Consider the following 23,075-nt stretch of genomic DNA (forward strand, 5'->3'; position numbering starts at 1 on the left):
AATTATTAATTTTTTAATTAAACATTAATTTAAATAATTTTAACATAAATTTAATCAATATTTCTCTTTTCTCTCTTAAATTATATATAAATTAAATAATTTTTTTTATAAATAAAAAAATTTTATAGGTGATAAAAATAATTTTATATTTTACATAAAATAAAAAAAATAAATATTAACTAAATACCATATAAAAACTATTCACATCAATTTTTAATTAAAAAATTAATAATTAATAGTCAAAAAAATTTTATTATATAAAATTTAAAAAATTACACTTTAAATTTAAAAAATCATAATATTACAGCGATATAAATTTAGAAATAATTATTAAAATTTATCTCAAAATTCTTCCCTATTGTTTTTTACGTTTAAAATGAACTTTGTGCTTGCCAGTTGCTAAACAAGTAAATGGAGAATATTCCATATTTTTTTTAATTATTATTTTTTAATGTTATTGAATAAAAAATAATTTATAAAATAATAAAATTCATTAATCTATTATTTTTAAATAATTTAATTAATTATATGCAATTATTATAATATTTTCAATTACGACAATTTCCATTTTAGAAACCTTCAAAAAATTTCAACCGAAGTCCAAAAGAAACACATGGTGCTCAAGGTAAAAAGCTCTACGATAGAAAGGTGGAATTATAAGAACATTAGTATTGTAATGCATTAGTCATTCCCTTTTGTCATTATTTGTTGGGATTCGATGGTCTCAATCCCATCTTCCCTTTGTCATGATGCAAGTTAGTTCCACTCAAAAATTATTAGGTGAAACAAATCTGTAATAAACAATGGCACGGAAATATGACTAGGACTAGAAATGTTCATTGGTTGAATACAATATTGTAGGCTACAAAACTGGGATGAATGCGTCCTTTACGCTCAGCATACACTTTCCAGTGTTGCTCCATGTCTAGTGAGGTTTTGGAACATACCCATCAACGGCAAAATTTCTTGTGGCAGCTGGAATAGCTAAGCGAATTCCATCAAGTTCAGGCTTTGCAATCACCTGACAACCCAATCGAGAACTGCAAAATCCACAACAAAAATAAATAAATAAATAAATAAATCTGGGTTAAGAAAGTTCTTGATGCATGTTTTATGCAGAAGAAACTTACGTTTGTGTGAGCCCAAAGGCCAAATCCAACATGTCATTCTCCTCGTCAGTAGGGTCTTCTAATTTGTTGTAGTATTCCACATCCTACCATAGCATTCAAACGTTAGGCCCCCACTTAAAATTATCATGGAGTTATTACAAAAAAAAATAATAATAAAATAAAAGAATTGACATACCATGACAATCACATGACATGTTGAACAGGCAAGTGAGGCTTCACATGCTCCTGGAAAGACATTAAAATTATAGAATGAAACTACAAAAAGATTGGCATTGTAGTAAAATTTATTTTCCGCTGTAGCAGTGGTAATTGAAGAAGCCAAAAGGGAAAATTTCACTATTTAAAAAATGAAGGGAAGAGGAATGTTCTGTGAGTGTAATTGCTAGCATACGTTATTTAAAGGAACGAATGAGAGGGGGGCCAAATCGCAAATATTAGATTTTAGTTGAAGCATTAACATCCAAATATACTCACTTAGGAAGAATAATAATAATAATAATAATAATAATAATAATAATAATAATAATAATAAAACTCAGAGATGAAACAACCAGACTAAAAATGCATGAAAAATCCTTGCCTTCAAGTTCTATGTCATTTTCATGAGCAGCTTCTAACATAGACATTCCAATTGGCACGTTGAGGTTCTTTTCCTCTCCATCCTTATCCACAAATGTTACAGATATGCTGCAAACATCGTCCAAATGAGAAGAAATAACAGAAATAGTTACCATTCAGGCCTAGAAAGTTGACTTCCCATGCATAATGGTGCTTTCTATTCTTCAATTGAAAATGAGTGCAGACCACTGAATAACACCTACATAGTATGCACGTGAACACTCAATAATGGAAGACACAAAAATGGAACAATGAATTGATGCAAATTTCCAAACAACACAAACCACCAGTATAGACATATTAGCTGCGGCCTGTCACGACACAAGACTTTCTTGCTTGTCAGCACCTGCTCGGTTCCCACTCTTAAACTAAACTAAGTCAGACTTCCCAACCAACTAAAACCTTAGGCAAACCCTCACTCACACACAATACGTAAGAGTAGAGAATTGCACAAAAAGAAAGTATATTATTTACAAAGAATAGTTTTACAATTAGAATGCTATACATAGAGCTCTTAGGGACTCACTCTCACATTGCACATTCTAAATTCTAGCCATCCTTATTATAGGCAATCCACTTCCTCAAATGTGTGATGGAGAATTTGCCTCAAACATGTGGTGTGCAGCAAGTCTTTAGAATTTTCTATATATTTCTAGCAATTACTTAGACATACAGTGCACTAAGAAAGAGTCTACAGTCATCCAATACTTGGTATAGGCAACCAACACCTTGTAGACAATTCTAGAATTCTCCATAAACTTGCCAGCCCAAGGAAAGCTTCCTAGCACCTTCTAGCCAATCCTAGCATGCTGAATGCTCCAGCACTCACCAGCACGCCCCATAATTCTCCCCACACTTCCGGCACGATCTAGCACTTACTGGGCACTTCTCCAACGTTCTAGAAAATTCTAGCAAGGCACTACTGAAGTGTTCCTCTTGCCTTGGCCTTCCTTGCATGCCCAACTCTTGGGGATTGACAATCTCCCCCACCAAAACCCTTGATTGTTTCCGCAAATTGCCACAAATATGCCTTCTTTTCCCAACTAACTTCATGTTAGAATCCCTTAATTATTGTAAATCCTTTAATTAGTGTAAATTAACTGTAAATTAGAATATAATTAGGAATCATTGTATTTATCGACTATTATTAGTTCCTTATTTAGTCCTAGCCTTTGTATATAAATTAGAATACTTGTAAATTATTTTTAGTAACTCCACCTAAGTAGTTTGCGCTTAGCCGGTCCCAAGCCCGGATAAAGGAGGAGGGTTGCGGTAGGTGACAACCAGCGTAAAAATTTCGTCACACCTTATGATATGAATTCGAATGATATAAACGTTGGGGCGTCCTCTACTAACGACGCGCTACATCGGAGCCCGGGTGTAGTGAGAAATATGCAAGGGTGTAGGGCGTTCACCGAAAACGACGCGCCATGCTAGCGCCCGAGTGTGGTGTTAAGTGAGCAAGGGTTCCCACATCATGGACGGGTGTGGGTAAAGAAGTTAGTCCATAGGACAGATAGTAGAACAGATAGTGAAACAGAACACAAGATAGATATAGAAAACAATAGAAGATATCATAGAAAGAGACCAACTAGGAAGGAGTAGGTTAGGAGGAGGATCAGGGTTGATACTTGAAATGTTGGATCGCTTACAGGAAAATTAATGGAGCTTGTGGATACCTTGGAAATGAGAAGGGTGAATATTGCTTGCATTCAGGAGACTAAATGGGTAGGAGAGAAAAGTAAAGAAGTGGGTAATTCAGGGTACAAACTGTGGTTTACCGAAAATGAGAGAAATAAGAACGGAGTGGGCATAATCATAGACAAGACATTGAAAGACGCAGTAATAGCTGTGAAAAGAGTAGGAGATAGAATTATACTAGTAAAGCTAGTACTAGAAGGAGAAACAATAAATATAGTTAGTGCTTATGCCCCACAAATAGGACTAGACAGTGAGAGTAAACAAAGGTTTTGGGAAGATATGGATGATTTAATGCAAAGTATACCGAATGAAGAGAATGTTTTCATTGGTGGAGATTTGAATGGACATGTAGGAAGTGATAGACAAGGTTATGAGAATGTTCATGGAGGTTTTGGTTTTGGAAGTCGAAATGAGGAGGAAAAAAGCATTCTGGATTTTGCTATGGCATACGACCTAATACTAGCAAATACCTACTTTATTAAAAGAGAGTCACATTTAGTGACTTTCAAAAGTGGGCAACATAGAAGCCAAATCGACTTTCTCTTAACCAGGAAGACAAATAGAACTTTATGCAAGGATTGCAAGGTCATTCCAGGAGAGGCTTTAACAAGTCAACATCGGTTGGTGGTCTTGGATGTCAAGTTTAGGAACAATTCAAGTAAGGTCAGAAGAAATAGTGTAGCTCGAACAAAGTGGTGGGAGTTCAAAGGAGTAAAGCAAGTGAAGTTCAAAAATGAGCTTCTCGAGTCCGAAGTATGGAAGCTGGTTATGGAGACCAATGATATGTGGATACAGATGGCATCAAAGATTAGAGAAGTAGCTACAAAAGTACTTGGAGAGTCTAAAGGACATAGACCACCCTCAAAAGAGAGATGGTGGTGGAATGAGGAAGTACAAAAGGCAGTGAAGAGAAAAAGGGAATAGTACAAGAAATTACCTAAATGTGATAATAATGAGGCATATGAACAGTACAAGATAGCAAAGAAAGAGGCAAAAAAGGCAGTCAGTCAAGTAAGAGCACAGGCCTTTGAAAAGTTGTCTGAGAAACTTGAAACTAAAGAAGGGGAGAAAGATATTTATAGATTAGCAAGGAGGAGAGAAAGGAAATGTCAAGATCTCAATCAAGTCAGGTGCATTAAGGATAAAGAAGGAAAAGTGTTGGTGAAAGATGAGGACATTAAAGAAAGATGGAGAAATTATTTTAATGATCTCTTTAATAATAGTCAAAATGGTAATAGCGTGAATATAGATTATATAACAATAGAAAAGAATGTGAATTATACTAGAAGGATTAGATCTTTAGAAGTAAAGGAAGCACTTAAGAGAATGAAAGTGGGTAAAGCCTGTGGACCCGATGAAATACCAATTGAAGTGTGAAAGTGTTTGGGAGATATGGGAGTGGCATGGTTAACTAAATTATTTAATAAGATTCTAAACTCAAAGAAAATGCCTGATGAATGGAGGAGGAGTATCTTAGTACCTATTTTTAAAAATAAGGGAGACATACAGAGTTGCTCAAACTATAGGAGAATTAAACTCATGAGCCATACTATGAAATTGTGGGAGAGAGTTGTGGAGCATCGACTACTTCATGATACTTCTATCTCTCTCAATCAATTTGGTTTCATGCCCGGTCGTTCAACTATGGAAGCGATTTTTCTCATTAGAAGCTTGATGGAGAAATATAGAGATGTGAAGAAAGATCTACACATGGTTTTTATTGATTTGGAGAAGACTTATGATAGTGTTCCAAGAGATGTCTTATGGAATGTGTTAGAACAAAAGAGGGTATCTATTAGGTACATACAAGTGTTGAAAGATATGTATGAAGGAGCAACTACTATTGTGCGCACGGTGAGAGGGGATACAAGAGATTTTCCGATCTTAATTGGATTACACCAAGGATCAGCCATAAGCCCTTACCTTTTTACATTAGTTTTAGATAAATTGACGAAACATATACAAGAGAGTATTCCTTGGTGCATGATGTTTGCGGATGATATTGTTCTGATAGATGAGACACAAGAAGGAGTCAATAGAAAGCTAGAGCTTTGGAGAAGTGCTCTAGAGTCAAAGGGTTTTAAGTTAAGTAGAACGAAGACAGAATACATGCATTGCAAGTTCAGTGAAGGCTAAACTGGTGATAGGGAAGGAGTTAGTTTGAATGGAGTGGTACTATCCCAAATTAATCACTTTAAATATCTAGGCTCAGTCCTTCAAGTAGATGGGAGATGTGAGGAGGATGTTAGTCATAGGATTAAAGCCGGATGGCTGAAGTGGAGACGTGCCACGGGAGTTTTATGTGATCGTAAGATTCCCAATAAGTTGAAAGGAAAATTTTACCGTACAGCCATACGACCGGCTATGTTATATGATAGTGAGTGTTGGGCACTGAAAGAGTCGTATGCGTCTAAGATAAGAGTTGCAGAGATGAGAATGTTAAGGTGGATGAGTGGCCATACTAGACTAGATAAAGTCCGTAATGAGAGTATTAGAGAAAAGGTAGGAGTGGAGCCAATTGAAGATAAGTTGAGAGAAGGGAGATTGAGGTGGTTTGGTCATGTGAAGCGTAGACATACGTAGGCTCCAGTTAGACAAGTAAAGCATATTAGATTAGAGGATAGAAAGAAAAAAAGGGATAGACCTAAATTGACTTGGAGGAGAGTAGTACAACATGACCTAGAAGCATTACACATTTCTGAGGATTTAACCCAAAATCGTTTAGAGTAGAGAAAGCGAATCCATATAGCCGACCCCAAATTTTTGGGATAAAGGCTTAGTTGAGTTGAGTTGAGTTGAGTTGAGTTGAGTTGTAAATTATTTTTAGTATGAAGAAATATAAAAGAAATTCTCCAAATTATCTGTCTTCTACATGGCATCAGAGCTGTGCCAAAATTTTTTGGCGTGAACAGTATAGTTCTAGGTAGTTTTTTGTGGGTCAAACATCTACGTCATTCTAGGAAGGGAGGTGACTGTCACCACCCACCTGAAGAGGAAGGACACCAACCGATCGACCTACGCTCGGAGTCCCACCGCCATCTGGTGAAGCGTGTGAGCTCACGCGCCTCCAGAAGTCTCGCGTCATTCTTCACGCATCGGCGTGTGCATCCTTTTTTCGGTGATTTCTCTGACCGCGCCTCTAACCAACGTGTTTCCACACCTGGTTTGCATAATTATTTTTTTGGGTACCTTTCGTTGCCCAGTTTCTTGCTTTCTGTCTCGGTACTTATTCCTTTAATTGAAAAATGACTGATGGAAAGAAGAAAGCCTCTGAAACAGAGGCTGGATTTGTTAGTGATAATCCCTCTTTACAAATTAGTCCTATAAAGTTGGATAGAACTAATTATTTGGCATAGTCTAGATCCTGTCTACTGTACATTTAGGCTAGAGGACTGCAAGAATATATCACTGGAGATAGGAAAAAGCCAGAAAGTGCCAATTCTATCTACAGCTAGTGGAGTAGAATAAGAGCTCAAGAGTTGGGGAGTCCAAGTTTTTACCGATGCATGTGGTGGCTGAATCATTGGTAGAATTTTTCAAGGATTCTTCCAAGAAAGAAAAGGGCAAGAAGAAGGAAAATTCTGATAAAGGTGGGGGAGACAAACCCCACAAGGCAGCTAAGTCATCCAAATGGAAGGGTAAAATATGAAAAGGAATTGCTTTATATGTGGTGGACCTCACTTTGCCTATGAGTGTCCCAATCGTGGCAAGCGTAATGCCATTGTTTCCTCTTATGAAGGGACACCCCAGCAAGGGGAAGGTGTGCAGTATTACGGGACCACGTATTAGCACTCACTTAAGACTGTGTGACACTTGACTTAAACTCTTTTAAAACAAGTCAGCTAAGAGAATCTCACAATAACCTGTGGATCAAAACAAATGTTATATTAGCATGAGACTTTGGCAAGCCAAACAGAAGAACATCACAAATATTTCATATAGACAAGCATCACAAGCATAATAAGCACATCAAATAACAAGGCAAAAACATTTAATGAACAGGCTACTTCTTTCATTCATATAGCATAATCAATACAAGGAGACAAGCAATTCTCACATCACTTGTTAGCAAGGGGAAAACCTACAAGGATTAAAGGGACAGGGACTCCACGGCTGGTGACTAGATGAGCCCAACACTAACCAACTAGTCACTCCTCCCTAAAGAGCATTAGAGATATAATGGGGTGTGGCAGGAGGAGACATCACTATATTTAATCCATCATAGTCTAGAATTATATGAAACATCAATATGCTTGAGCCATCACACCCTAGAATTAAATAAATGGACACAAAATATTCTCTTTAGTCCCTAAAAATTACATTTTACTATCCAGACTTTCTACCCCTTGATATTCTCCACCACTCAAATGGTCGATGTCATCGTTGACATGATGAAACCATTTAAAGTGCAAACCGATGCATTTGACTTTGCATTGGGAGGAGTCTTAATGCAGGAAAGTTATCCCATTGCTTTTGAAAGCCGAAAACTGAAAGATGCTGAAATTAGATATACAGCCCAAGAAAAGGAGCTATTAGCAGTGGTACATTGTCTTCAAGCTTGGAGGCACTATTTGCTAGGGTCCAAGTTTGTGGTGAAAACAAATAACACAGCAGTGAGCCACTTCTTTTCACAGCCCAAGCTGACACCTAAACAAGCCAGGTGGCAGGAATGTTTGGCCAAGTTTGATTTCCACTTTGAATACAAGCTAGGGACTCTGAACAAAGTTGCGGATGCATTAAGTAGGAAGTCGAGGGGGGAGATTCTTCAGCAATTGGCACAGTTGTCTAATGGCAAAGTGACTACTATATTACGGGAGCAGATCCAAGATAACTTAAAGAATGACCCTCAAGCAGTGGCTCTAATGCAACTAGCGGAGGAAGGGAAGACCATACAATTTTGGTTGGAAGATGGTATCTTGATGGCCCGAAGGAATCGAGTGTATGTTCCGAAAGCAGGCAACTTGAGAAAATTACTGCTGCATGAATGCCATGACACTTTGTGAGCAAGACATCCGGGCTGGCAACGCACTTTAACATTATTGAAGCAGGGCTATTATTGGCCTCAGTTAGAAGAAGACGTAAGGGAATATACGAAGACTTGCTTGGTGTGCCAGCAAGATAAAGTAGATCGGGAAAAACCTGCAGGATTGCTTCAACCATTACCAGTTCCGAGCCGACCCTGGGAGAGTGTTTCCCTAGATTTCATAGCAGGATTGCCACGAGTGGGGGAGTATGACCATATCTTGGTTGTGATAGATAGATTCTCCAAATATGGGACCTTCATACCAATATCAAAATATTGCTCTGCGTAAGACACCGCGCGGGCCTTTTTCAAACACGGTGAAATATTGGGGAGTCCCAAAGAGTATTGCCAGTGATAGAGATGGCCAGTTTGTGGGCTCATTCTGGTCAGAACTCTTTCGTCTCTTGGGTTCGAGATTGGATGTCTCCACTAACTTTCATCCTCAAACAGATGGCCAGACTGAAAGATTTAATGGGTTGCTGGAAGAATACTTACGACACTTTGTAAATGCCAGTCAGAAGAACTGGGCCGCTTTACTTGATGTAGCATAATTCTGTTTCAATTCCTTAAAAAGCTCTGCTACTAACAAAAGTCCTTTTGAGATTGTTACAAGACAACAACCATTGGCACCTCACACGTTAGATGGTCCTTACACAGGCCGTAATCCCAAGGCTTATCAATTCACAAAGGAGTAGAAACGAAATGCAGAAATTGCAAGGGCTCAGTTGGAGAAAGCATTCAAACACATGAAGAAATGGGCAGATGAGAATCGAAGACCACTAGAGTTCGCAGTGGGAGACCTAGTGATGGTGAAGCTACTACTAGATCAACTTCGATTTCTCCGCAATCAAGATAAGAGACTATTTCGCAAGTATGAAGGACCAGTACCAGTTGTGGCCAGAGTTGGCCAAGTTTCCTACAGAGTAGAGCCACCAGCATGGATGAAGATTCACCCAGTCTTTCACATCAGCAGATTGAAGCCCTACCATGCAGATCAAGTAAATGCCAGCCACAACAAGTCTTCCCGACCAGCTTTCACCCCCGCACCACCAGTCAACTAAGGAGTAGAGGAGATCCTGGCAGCGCACCACCAGTCAACCAAGAAGTAGAGGAGATCCTGGCAGAACGAGTCGTCAAAACAACCAAGCGCCCACCATACAAGGAGTACCTAGTCAAATGGAAATGCTTAAGTGTAGAAGAGACCAGCTGGGAGAAGGAGACAGCCCTCCATGATCATGCGCAGAAGATTCAAGAGTTCTTACAAGCCCAGTCAACGGGGACGTTGACTCTTTGAGTGGGGGATAATGTAAAGGGGGGAGAATATGGAGTATTTAGATTGTATATGATTGTAACTTTATAGGGACAAAATGGATATTTTGTAATTTATTTTATTTATGTAATTATAGGGGGTGTGACAACTGAGACATAGTAATGTCTCCTCCTGCCAAGAGTGGCTTTGTCCCAAATGCTCTTTAGGGGGGGAGTGACTGGTTGGCCTTAGGTGGGCAACTGGCCTAGCTAGTCACTTTGCTTGCCGAGTCCCGTCTTGCACTCCTTGTAGGTTTTACCCCTGCCTACAATGGATTCGTTGTATTCATATTATATGAATGAATGAAGTAGCCCTTTTCATGACATGCTTGTGCCTTTCTGTTTGTTGTGCCTTTCATGCTTATGATGCTAGCTATGTGAAACCTCGCTTGTATGAAATACTTGTGATGACTCCTTAATTAGCCTTACATGGCCTGATGCTAACCATGCCCCTGATTTTTCGCAGATTATTGTAAGATTCTTATCAACTGACTTGCCTTGAAGAGCTCAAGCCAATTGTCGCACGATCCCAATTGAGTGTTTTAGTTGGGCTCGTGACAATTGGTATCAGAGCTGCAATTGATCCGTGGGTAGAATCAAGGATGACGAACTTGGCTGATAATGTCAATGCCCTTAAGAGAAGGGTTGACGATGTTTTTGCTTTAATTGATAATTGCCCTACATATGAGGCATCAACAAAGGAGCTTGAAGTTGCCCACCTCTCTCTGGAATAACAAAATAAGCACATTGAGGTGTTAGAAGGCAAAGTCGAATAACTTTTGGCTGCGGTAGCCAAATTGATTGGGGATGAGGATGAGCCAATAGAGCTTGAGGCCATCCAAAATTCCTTGCCAACAAATATTACCCGATTAGGAGATATGGAGAGCAGAGTGCTCACATTAGAGGCAGAGGTCTCTCAGGTGGGGGATTGTATAGAAAGCTTGAAAGCCCTCACCATTGCTCATGATTCCCTAGTGGGGAATGTGAATGACATGGAGGATGTCACAGAAACGGTGAAAACGCTTCGAGGCGAAATACAAGATTTGCAGGGAAAGGTGAACTTGCTAGTGAAAGCTGCAAGCAACCCTAATGGGGGAGTTTTCGAGATGGGCAAGGCTAAAATTCCAGAGCCCAAAGCTTTTGGAGGTGCTCGCGATGCAAGGGAGGTAGATAATTTCATCTTTGACATGGAATTATATTTCGATGCCACCAAAAATAATTCTGATGCAGGTAGATTGAAGATTGCACCGATGTATCTGGCCAATGATGCCAAGCTATGGTGGAGAACAAAGGTAGAAGAAACGATATCAAGGCAAGTAAGGCCAATTAAGGAGTCATCACAAGCATTTCATACAAGCGAGGGTTCACATAGCTAGCATCATAAGCATGAAAGGCACAACAAACAGAAAGGCACAAGCATGTCATGAAAATGGCTACTTCATTCATTCATATAACATGAATATAATGAATCCATTGTAGGTAGGAGGAAAACCTACAAGGAGTGCAAGACGGGACTCGGCAAGCAAAGTGACTAGCTAGGCCAGTTGCCCACCTAAGGCCAACCAGTCACTCCCCCCTAAAGAGCATTTGGGACAAAGTCACCCTTGGCAGAAGGAGACATCATTATGTCTCAGTTGTCACACCCCAGTGTTATCAAGGCGAAAGGCGACACTAAGGCGACAAAGCACTTTATGGCCTTAGGCGAGAGGCGAGGCGAGAGCCTTTTTGAAGCAAGGCGCTATAATCTTAATTGCTAAAATTATATATATATATATTAAATTAATAATCAAATTAATAATTAACAAAAAAAAAAGTAAAACTAATTAACAAAAAAAGTAAAATGAACAACTAATTAACAAAAAAAAAAAAGTAAAACTAATTAACAAAAAAGTAAAATAATCAAATTAATAATAAATTAATAATTCCTATATAAAATGAACAACTAATTAAAAAAAAAGTAAAACTAATTAAATTAACAAGAATAACAATTAAAAAGTAAATTAATTATAAACAAATTGGCAATACTCATATTAATTAAATAATAAATTAATAAGAACAAAAAGTGAAATAATCACATTAACAACAGAATAATAATTACTATATAAAATAAATAACTAATGAGAATTAATGTCTAATTAACAAGATAAAAAGTAAAATTAATCAAATTAACAAGTAAAAAGTAAATTAATTACCATAAATTAACAATACCCATATTAAATAATCAACCAATCAATAAGTAAAATAATTAATTTAATAATATTCATGTTAATTAATTAAATAATTAACAAGTAAAATAATTAATTTAATAATATCTATAAAATTTAAATAATTAATTAATAAAAATAAAAGATAAAATAATTAAATTAATAGCAAGCAATTAACTTATTAATAAAACGAAGAACAGAGAAGGAGAAGGAAAGGAAAAAAGAGGTGCATCACAGACAATCGACAAAGATAACAGGTGGGTAGGAAGAACTGAAGAACCCAACCAGGAAGAAGGAGAAAAAGGAGAAGGAAAGGAAAAAAAAAAATTGCAGTGCTGCTGAGTTTTTCAAAGAAAAGTGCAGGAGAGGGAGGAAGATAGCAGAAACAAAGGAGAGAGAGAGAAACAGAGGAGAGAGAGAGAGAGAGAGAGACATACCTGGATTCGCAGCTCTGGAGGCGACACTATCTTCCTTTTCTCTGTCTGCAACAGGTGAGTGTGTAGGGTTTTATATTTTTATCTAAAAAAAAAAAAAGGGATTCTGCTCTGTTTTAAAGAGGCGACGCCTCTCGCCCGCCTGGTTTCTCGCCTCGCCGGCATGAGGCGTCGACTCTGGAGGTGCCAAGAGGGGCGACCCAGTCAAGGCGGCAGAGGGGCGCCTCGCCTCGCCTCTCGCCTCGCCTGGGCGCCTCCCACGCCTTTAATAACACTGTCACACCCCCTATAATTACATAAATAAAATAAATTACAAAATATTCATTTTGCCCCTATAAAGTTACAATCATATACAATCTAAATACCCCATATTCTCCCCCCTTTACACTGTGGATCTTGGAGCCATTGATAACTTTGTGGCAGACAAGATGGCATCCCGGTTTAAGTTAAACATACAGGAGGATGCAGGGAAAATAAAGGTTGCTAACTCCAAAGCGTTGAACACTATAGGAATTGCCCGTAAAGTATCTTGCCAGATGGGGCCCTAGGAAGGTGAGACTAATTTTGACAGTTAGCCCTCTTAATGATTTTGATGTAGTAATTGGGATGGAGTTCCTCAAAAAGGCGTAAGCCACTCCAGTTCCAGCTACAGATTGTCTTCTCCTGATGGGGGACAAATCGTGCGTAATTCCTATAAGTTTTAGCCCCATTAGTGAAAAGAAACTAATATTGGCTCTTCAATTCAAGAAGGGGGTGAAGTTTAGAGAGACGACATATGTGATGGTTCCGATTATTAAAGAAGCTGGGGAAACGTTGCAACATTCCCAACAGTACATGGATGTAATGTTGGATAGGCTGCCTATAGTCTTGCTACCACGTTGTAGCATAGATCATAAGATTGAGTTATTGCCTGGAACAAAGCCTCCTGCAAGAGCTCCATATCAAATGGCCCCTCTTAAATTCGCTGAGTTAAGAAAGCAATTAGATGAACTGTTGGAAGTTGGATTCATTCAACCAGCAAAAGCTTCATTTAGTGCACCTATTCTTTTCCAGAAGAAACAAGACAATAGTTTGAGATTGTGCATGGACTACCGAGCTCTCAACAAAGTAACAGTGCGAAATAAGTACCCAATTTCCTTGATCGCAAACTTATTCGATTAATTAGGTCCAAAATTCTTTACAAATAATATCAAGTGCGCATCAAGGAGAGGATGAACTCAAGACCACATGTGTAACACAGTATGGTGCCTTTGAATTTCTTGTTATGCCTTTTGGACTAACAAATGCTCCAATTATATTTTGTACTCTAATGAATTAGGTATTCCATGATTACCTCAACAAGTTTGTGGTGGTCTATCTTGATGACATTATGGTGTATACTTATACACTGAAAGAGCACACGAAACATCTCGGCCTGTCTTTGAAAAGTTGAGGGAGAAAAAACCATAGTTAATTGGAACGCAGTACGTAGCGAGTCGCGGTATGGGGACAGAAACAAGGTACGCTCCTTAGTTATATATTGAGTACTTTGAGGGTAGGTTTAATATCTTGGGTTCGTTAAGTGAAAATTAATAATATTTTTTATTACTTACAATATCTTACTTTGTATGTTTTTCAACCTAATTTTAATAATTTTAAAAGTTTAATAGGTAATAGATTAGTTTAATAAAATAGATAAAAAAATAAAATTTAATAATAAATTTCGTTCTTAAAAAAATTAAAATGATTAAACAAATTAATTTGAACAAAGTAAACTAAAAATTAAAAAAAAAAGATCCACGATGATAAAAGAATAAAATTTAACGAGTATATATATTTATTAACATTATAAACATTAATTTGGTACTATAAATAACTACAGCTATAGTTATTTTTTAATATGCGCCAGCTATATATTTTTAGGTAAAATGTGCCAACTGTAGTGGAATAATTAAAATAGACAATTGAAAGGTCTGTCAGTTGTAGACTTTTCTCTTTTCTTTTTTTTCTTTGTTTTTACATCGTCTTCTTCAGCTGTTCACCTTCCTCTAGGCTTCTCTTTTCCTTCTCCTTCTCTTTGGTTCGTGCTATTTTTAAGTGTATCTTCTTCTTCAATCTTCACTATCTTTCCCTGTAATTTTTGAGGATTTATGGTACGTCATCTTGGCAAGGCGACTTAGTTCACGTATCCTAGCAAATTGATACGCAAACATCTTGTGAATCAGGACGCGCGAATCAGATCGCGGGGCTCGAGGGTTTGTAGCGAATCTAATAACTATGGAACAAACTCTTTGTGAAGGAGAAATGTGCTTTCGCCCAGACCCGAATCAAGTTCTTAAGCCATGTGATTGAACAGGGCATAATCCACATGGACTAAGCCAAAGTAAAAGCAATGCAGGAATGGGCAGTACCTAAGAGCATAACTGAATTGAGATTCTTATTGGGATTAGTGAATTGTTATAGTTGGTTTGTGTAGGGCTACTCTCAAAGGGTATGTCCCCTTACAGAATTGTTGAAAAAGAAAAACAAGTGACAATGGACTAACAAGTGTCAAGCAGCCTTTAATAACTTAAAACAGGTGATGATGGTTGTACCAGTGTTAGTTCTCCCAGACATGATAAAACCCTTTAAAGTCCAAACTAATGCTTTCGATCTAGTGCTGGGAGGAGTGCTAATACAAGAAAACCACCCGATTGCTTTAGAAAGCAAAGTTGAAAGAGGTATAGATTCAATATGCAACTTAAGAGAAAGAATTACTAGCAGTGGTGCACTGTCTTTGCACTTGGAAACATTATTTGTTGGGGTCAAAGTTTATACTGAAGACAAACAATACTACAATTAGTCACTTTTTATCTTAGCCAAAATGGATGCTTAAACAAGCAAGATAGAAGGGAATGTCTAGCCGAGTTTAACATCGAATTTGAGTATAAACAGGGGAGCTTGAATCGAGTTGTAGATGTTTTAAGTTGGAAGTCAAATGGGTCAACCGATAAGTAAATAGCGCAATTGTCAAGTAGCAGGGTAGCTACCACATTGCGAGAATAAATTTGAAATAATTTAAAGAAAGACCCCTAGGCCATAGCTCTAATAAAATTAGCAGAAGGAAGACTAGATAGTTTTAGCTAGTGAATAATCTCTTGATAACTAGAAATCTAGTGTATGTTCCAAAGGCGGCAACTTAAAAAGACTTACTCTGAGAATGTCATGATAATTTATGGGCAGGTCATCTAGACTAGCAACGCAAATTAGTTTTGTTGAAATAAGGTTATTATTGGCCTCAATTAGAGAATGATGTGAAGGAGTATATGAAGACTTGTCTAGTGTGTCAGCAGGATAAAGTGAAACGACAAAAACCTGCGGGATTGTTACAACCATTACTGGTGCCAAGTAGACCATGGGAAAATGTTTCTCTAGACTTCATTACTGGTTTGCCAAGAGTAAGAATATGACCACATCTTGGTGATAATTGATAGATTCTACAAATACGGGACCTTTGTGCCGATGTTAAAGTATTGTTCAGTAGGAGATACTGCCCGTGCTTTTTCCAAGAATGTGATGACGTATTGGGATGTCCTAAAGAGCATTTTAAGTGATTGAGACGACCGATTTGTGGGATCATTTTGATCAAAAGAGATTTAATGGGTTGTTCGATGAATACTTACGATATTTTGTCAATACTAGTCAGAAGAATTGGACTTTATTACTTAACGTGGCACAATTTTATTTTAATTCTTTAAAGAGTTCTGTCACTGATAAGAGTGCTTTTGAGTTTTGAGTTGTTACAGGTCAACAGCCTTAGGCACCTCATACTCTAAATGGTCCTGACACTGGTAGAAATCCCAAAGCGTACCATTTCACAAAGGAGTGGAGGCTGAATGTAGAGATTGCAAGAGCCCAGTTGGAAAAAGCATCAAGACATATAAAGAAATAGACAGATGAGAATCGAAGGCCATAAGAGTTTGTAGTTGAAAATCTAGTGATAGTGAAGTTGCTACCTGATCAATTCTGATTCCTTCACAATCGAGACGAGACACTAGTTCACAAGTACGAAGAGCCAATATCAATTGTTGCTGAGTTAGCCAACTTGTTTATAAAGTAGAGCCACCCGAATGGATAAAGATTCGCTCAATTTTTCATGTCAGCAGATTGAAGCCATATCATACAGATGAGACAGATTTTAGCTGCAATAAATCTTCCAGACCAGCTTTCACCCACACACTACTAGTCAACCAAGGAGTAGAAGAGATCCTGACAAAATGAGTTGTCAAAACCACCACCAAGCGCCAACCATACAAGGAATACCTCGTCAAATGGAAGGGTTTGAGTACAAAAAAGACTAGTTGGAGATGGAAACAAACCTCTAACCACACAAGCAAAAGATTGGAGAGTTCTTGTAGGCTCAGTGCCATCTATAAATACGCACTGCATTCTTTTCTTTCACCGAGATTTTTTTCACTGGGTTTTTTCTAGTAAAGGTTTTTGGATGAGACAGTATTTCATTGCGTATTCTACAAACACATACACAAAGAGACCGAGGCATTGTTACAAGATTAGTCGATGATGACGTCGACCATTTGAGTGGGAGAGAATGTCAAGGGGTAGAAAGTCTGGGTAGTAAAATGTGATTTTTAGGGACTAAAGATGATATTTTGTAACCATTTATGTAATTCTAGAGTATGATGGCTCAAGCATAATGATGTTTCATGTAATTCTAGAGTGTGATGACTCAAACATAGTGATGTTTCTTCTTACCACACCCCATTGTGTCCCTAATGCTCTTTAAGGAGAGTGACTAGTTGATTAATGTTGGGCCTAAGTAGTTATCGGTAGTGAAGTCCCTATCCCTTCACTCCTTGTAGATTTTCTGCTTACCTATAAGTGATGTAAGGATTGCTTGTCTCCTTGTATTGATTATGTTATATGAATAAAAGAAGTAACCTATTCATTGAATGTTCTTGCCCTGTTGTTTGATGTGCTTATTATGCATGTGATACTTGTCTATATAAGATGTTTGTGTTATTTTTCCATTTGGCTTGCCAAAGCCCCATGGTAATATAATACTCATTTTGATCTACAAATTATTATGAGATTCTTATGATTGACTTGTCTTGAAAGAGTTCAAACCAAATATCACAAGGTCCCGAGTGCTAATACTTGGGCCCGTGACACTGTGCACCTTCTCCTTTTTGAGGTGTCCCTTGTAAGAGGAAACAATGGCATCAGCTTACCACGATTGGGACACTCATGGGCAAAGTGAGATCCACCACATAGAAAGCAATCCTTTTTCACCTCAGGTTGCTCCTTACTACTTTCTCCCTGCGATTTGCCCTTCCATTTGGACAACTTAGCTACCTTGTACGGTTTGTCTCCCCCTTTATCAGAATTTCCCTTCTTCTTACCTTTTTCTTTCTTGGAAGAATCCTTTGAAAATTCTACCAATGATTCAGCCACCGCAATGGCATTGGCAAGATCTTGGACGCCCCTTCTCTTGAGCTCTTGTTCTACCCATTGTTACAGCCCATTAAGAAAATATAGCAACTTCACATCTTCGAGCAGATTGGGGACCTCCAGCGTCAAGGAAGAGTACTCCCGAATATATTCTTTAAGAATCCCCGTATGCTTAAGAGATCGCAACTTCTTCATTGCCAACTCCTTAGTATTTTCAGGGCAAAATTGTTTCTTCAGATCCCCTTGAATGCCTCCCAAGTATGAATTTCAGCTTGCTCCCATTACATCTCCTCATAAAGATACCTCCACCATAGGGCAACATCATTCTCAAGATAGAGAGTATCAGTGCTAATTTGTAAAGCATCATCAACTAAATTTAAAGCACCCAAGTATCTTTCCATTTGCCAAATAAAATTATCAAGCTCCTTAACATCACGCTTACCTCCAAATTTCGATGGCTCTAGGACTTTGATCTTCGAAGCAGCAGTAGTTATAGCACCAGTAGAGAAGGTAGCCTTGCATAAATTAATCTCTCCCTTGGCTTCCAGCAACTCCTCATGCAGGACTGAATTTCCGTAGCAACAGTGTTTCGAAATTCCTTCATAGTCTTGTTCATTAAATCAATTAACACATTAAGAGCACCCTACAATGCCCCCTCAACCTCCTTCTTCATAGTCTCTTGCTCCTCCTACTTAAGAGTTAAGAGTCTCCAGAACGTCAGCCATGGCCAATTCCAACTTCGCCAGCTTTGCCTCAAAGTCCTCCACCATATCCGTAGAAATGGCAGCAGCATCCCATAGAGTTTCCTTCGATTTCCCATGCATCTTTGGCTATAGATGGGCCTTCTCACGCCCCCTCTCCTCTTGCACCTCTGAGAGGTTGCTAGCTTCAGCATCCTTGCTAGTAATGGTCACAAATTCCCCCAATTGATATAACCAAGGCTCTGATACCAAGTGTCACTCCACAAGACTTTACTGCTTGTCAACGTGCAGCCCTTGCTTGGTTCCCACCCTTAAACCAAACTAAGTCAACCTTCCCAACCAATTAGAACCTTAGGCAAACCCTCACTCACACACAATGCACAAGACTAGAGAATTACACAAGAGGAAGTATATTATTTATAAAGAATAGTTTTACAAGTAGAATGTTGTACAAAAGAGCTCTTAAGCACTCGCTCTCACACTACACATTCTAAGTTCTAGCCATCCCTATTTATAGGCAATTCGCCTCCTCAAATGTGTAGTGGAGAACTTGTCTCAAACATGTAGTGTGCAGCAAATCTCTAGAATTTTTTATACATCTCCAACAATTACTTAGGCAAACAGCCCACTAAGGAAGAGTCTAGAGTTATCCAGCACCTGGTGTAGGTAACCAGCACCTTGTAGGCAATTCTAGAATTTGCCAACAATTTGTCAGTCCAAGGGAAGCTTCCTAGCACCTTACAGCAGCTCCTTCTAGCCAATTCTAGCATGCTGAATGCTCCAGCACTCACTAGCACGCCCTAGAATTCTCTCCACATTTTCGGAACGTTCTAGCACTTCTCCAACGTTCTAGAAAATTCCTGCAAGGCATTACTGAAGTGTTTCACTTATCTTGGCCTTTCTTGCATGCCTAACTCTTGGGGATTGACAGGCCACTCCCTTTGACTATAATATAAATATGATCCATGAAAACAGACAAAAGTGTCTTGGAGAATGATAGATCTTATTCAAGCTTGTAGAGATCCAATAGGCCAAGCCAATAAGCAACACGATTATACCATCTAAATGGGAGAGTAAATCAACCTGTGGATTCTTTGGCAAGTCCAGGAGAATAATTGAAAATTTGCTTACAGGCTACTAGGATTTCTTAGAATCTACTTAAGACAGCATCTAATTACATTAGAGTTTATGCTATTCTGAGAGGATTTCATCATGAACCTTCCAAAAAATGACAAAAGTATAAACTCATGCATTCATCATAATTGCCATATTCAAGGTTCCTCAGAATCTAATTTAGACTTTATTATGCAGTTCATAGAGGTGTCATTGTAAACTTTGCTTCGGAAGAAAAAAAAAAAGAGTATAAATTTATGCATTCACCATAATGCTACATTTTCTGGAACACTCATTTAAAAAGAGCTTACGTTTCCTTTCCTTCACTTCCATCCACAATATCACTACCAGAAGCTGTGGTAGAAAACAGATGATGCTTCTGAAATAAGGTACCTAGAAACACCTTACTCTCGAGTTGTGTTTTGAACTGTTTCAAAAATTAAGAGCCAATGAACATCTAGAAATAAGAACAATGGGTTAATAAAAATTCATTTAAAATTAAAATAGGTCTCATACCCATAAAACTACAAAATCTTAGTAATCAGGCTTATCATGTGTGATTCCAACAATTAGTTCCATTATTCTTAGCATAAATCTGATTCCCAGTTTATTCACATGCTGGGATCTTGCCCAGGAAATCAAATGGTGAAGCAAGGTTCAAAATCCTAGGATTCAAATCTGATTCATGAAGGCATAGGATGAAAATTTACAACACGTCTATATGGAAAAATACTTGTGTGTCTGCTAAATACCACATTCTTTCACTTCCAATTTCCAAATTAATTCAAATTTCTCCAGTTCAATTTTGAAATGCTTGCAAACTTTTAAACTAGTTTCTTAATTAAATGAATCCTCTCCACTCCCATTTCCAAGGGTTCATAAATATTGACTTAATCCTTCTATAAAAATTCTCATGTCACCATAAATGGATAAAAAATCAAAACTAGTTGTCCTCTTTATGTCAAAAATTGCAGGCAATCACGGGAAATATATTCTTTTTGTCATCATAAGTTAACTGGCCAGAGGGCAGAATCTGCAATACCATAAGAAGATGATCACACAAACCTCCAACAGCTCAAACAGCATTTGGAGCCAAGACTGGCTTGTAACTATTCAAGACAATCCAAACCAAGTCTACCATTAAAATTTTTGTTTGACTTTGACCACCTTATTATAATAAGGTATTTGACTGCCAGGCATTCTTCCAGTTCAATCTCCATAACCAATCATATATCACAAACATTCGGAAGATAACTACTATGTACGAACATTGGCAACAGCATGGAGTAGCAATAAATGCTTATCACAGATCAATTGTTTTGGTAATTGAGTTTTCATAGATCTAAAATCTAGACCTCAATAATATCAATGCATGTATAACTATATATTTCTGGAGAGCTTGGATGAGTAACCATACAACCAACTTATAATCACTCAAAGGAAAAGAATGAACAGACTACTACCACAACAATTCAGCCATAACAAGAAAAATACAGAAGCATTGTTTGTAACCCAAAGAGCACTCACCTGAGGTTGCCAATATTGAACGTAAGGTGTTTGCAAAAATCCTGTTCTACACAAGGATGTACACAAGCCTGAGCAGAAATGAAGCAATATGGCAATAGAGTGAATAAAATGCAAGTCAATTTAGAGAATTATGCATTTTTCAGTTAATCGATTAGCTATTCAATTTGCTTCTGAATGTGAAAACATATCAGACATACTAATCCTATCCTATTTAGCAGCTATAGATTCCAAATCAAAAACCCAGATAAGGAAATGTGCACATACCTCTTCCAAGCTGTTTAAACATCCCAACTCCAATTCTTGAAATTCTGGAAACAAACATAATTGCCCAACCTCAATAACTCCTATGTTACCAAAAGCACATAGATATTAGCCCGATGTATATCAGACAGAGTTAAAGCGTAGCAATCTCATAGCAGAAGAAGAAGAAGAAGAAGAAGAAGAAGAAGAAGAAGCAATTCAAAACCGAAAAGGTAGCTCAGATTGGACCAAGGACGGACAAATGAGAAGTGAATTAGAGTTAGAGAGGGAGAATAGCTAAAGAAGAAACCTTTAATATTATACGGTGAAGATGAGAAAAGATTCGCTCAAACTTGCGACTACTGAGAGGTCTTTGGGATTGGGAGGTTTTTATTTTCCCATATGAAGCGTGTTGAAGCTTCCAGTTCCAACGGCCATTAAAGCATGCACTTGAATTATTTTTATTTTTCTTCAAATTATTTTTTAATTTTATTTTTATAATCAATAAAAATAATTTTTAAATTTATTAATGAAAAATAATTAAATATATTTTAATGTATAATAAATTAAATTTTACAATTTATCTAATTGCTTATTATTATTATTATTATTATTATTATTATTAGAAAAACAAAAATTTGAGATATGCTGATAATTTTTCAAATGTCTGATTTAAGTTTTTAATATAAATGAATTATTAAACCCTTTAAATTATATTAAATAAATTAATAAAAAATTATAATGAAGATATACTTTGAATATTTATGTATTGTAGTAAAATATTAATAAAAAATATAATTTTTAATTCTTTAGTGAAATTCAAATCTTTAAATATATAATTTTTCATTTTAAAAATAACTAGTATATTTATTCACTTTTCTCAAATTATTTATTATTTTATTTGAATAATGTAATTTGATCTATTTTTTATATTTTCATAATATTTTATAAAATTTTAATTAATTATAATTTTATATAAGTGTTAATATATTAATTTTTAAATAACAAACGATGTAATTTTGCATTTGAAAAAAATAAAAATATATGATATTTAATTTTAAATTTATAGATAAATTAATTAATAAATAATTTTTATTAATTTTTAAATTAGTTGGCATACATTAATAGAAGGATAAAGAAAATAGAAAAACAAAACGTCTTATTATTAAAATTTTTATATTTTAAATATAAAAAATATTTGAATACATATTAATATAATTTTATAAAAAATATAACTCATCCTCTTTTAATATAGCAAAAAAAATTAATTATTTAAATATATATAATATAATGAGTAAAATTGTCGCGACCCGATTTTCACGGGCCGGATCGGCACTAGGACTTGAGTCAGCATAAAGCTTCCGAAGTCCGTAGTAAGCCTCACTGTTCCTAAACCCATAACCAAGGCTAAAATTAAGGCCCAACGTGCAAATAAAATTAAATAAAATATTATATTTTTATTTGGACCAACCCAATCCAATAATTATCAAAAACCAAAATTAGGAGAGCCCAGCTCAACACTAATACCATCATGCACAAACTATTTAATTTTATGATAATTGTCACGACCCAACCTATGGACCAGATCGGCACTAGGACCTGGGCCAGCCTAAAGCCCCCGAGACCCGTAGTAAGCCTAACTATTCCTC

General features: G+C 37.0%; 1 protein-coding gene across 2 annotated transcripts; it reads right to left on the reverse strand.

Annotated features, from left to right (window-relative positions):
- Positions 1-614: 614 nt before the first annotated feature.
- On the reverse strand, positions 615-21,863 carry LOC110656827 (uncharacterized). Of its 2 annotated transcripts, none has more exons than XM_021813811.2 (8): positions 21,737-21,863; positions 21,451-21,530; positions 21,187-21,227; positions 19,971-20,086; positions 1,711-1,817; positions 1,306-1,355; positions 1,131-1,213; positions 615-1,040 (listed from the first exon to the last, which is right to left on the reverse strand). In XM_021813811.2, exons 2-8 carry the CDS (start codon positions 21,506-21,508, stop codon positions 926-928), a joined length of 570 nt encoding a protein of 189 aa, XP_021669503.2. In that variant the 5' UTR covers positions 21,509-21,530; positions 21,737-21,863; the 3' UTR covers positions 615-925. The 2 variants fall into 2 exon arrangements, with proteins under 2 accessions (XP_021669503.2, XP_021669502.2); XM_021813810.2 differs by having other exon boundaries at positions 21,187-21,254.
- Between the last annotated feature and the right edge of the window lie 1,212 nt (positions 21,864-23,075).

This window comes from Hevea brasiliensis, chromosome 9 (assembly GCF_030052815.1).
Source record: "Hevea brasiliensis isolate MT/VB/25A 57/8 chromosome 9, ASM3005281v1, whole genome shotgun sequence".
NCBI lineage: Eukaryota > Viridiplantae > Streptophyta > Magnoliopsida > Malpighiales > Euphorbiaceae > Hevea > Hevea brasiliensis.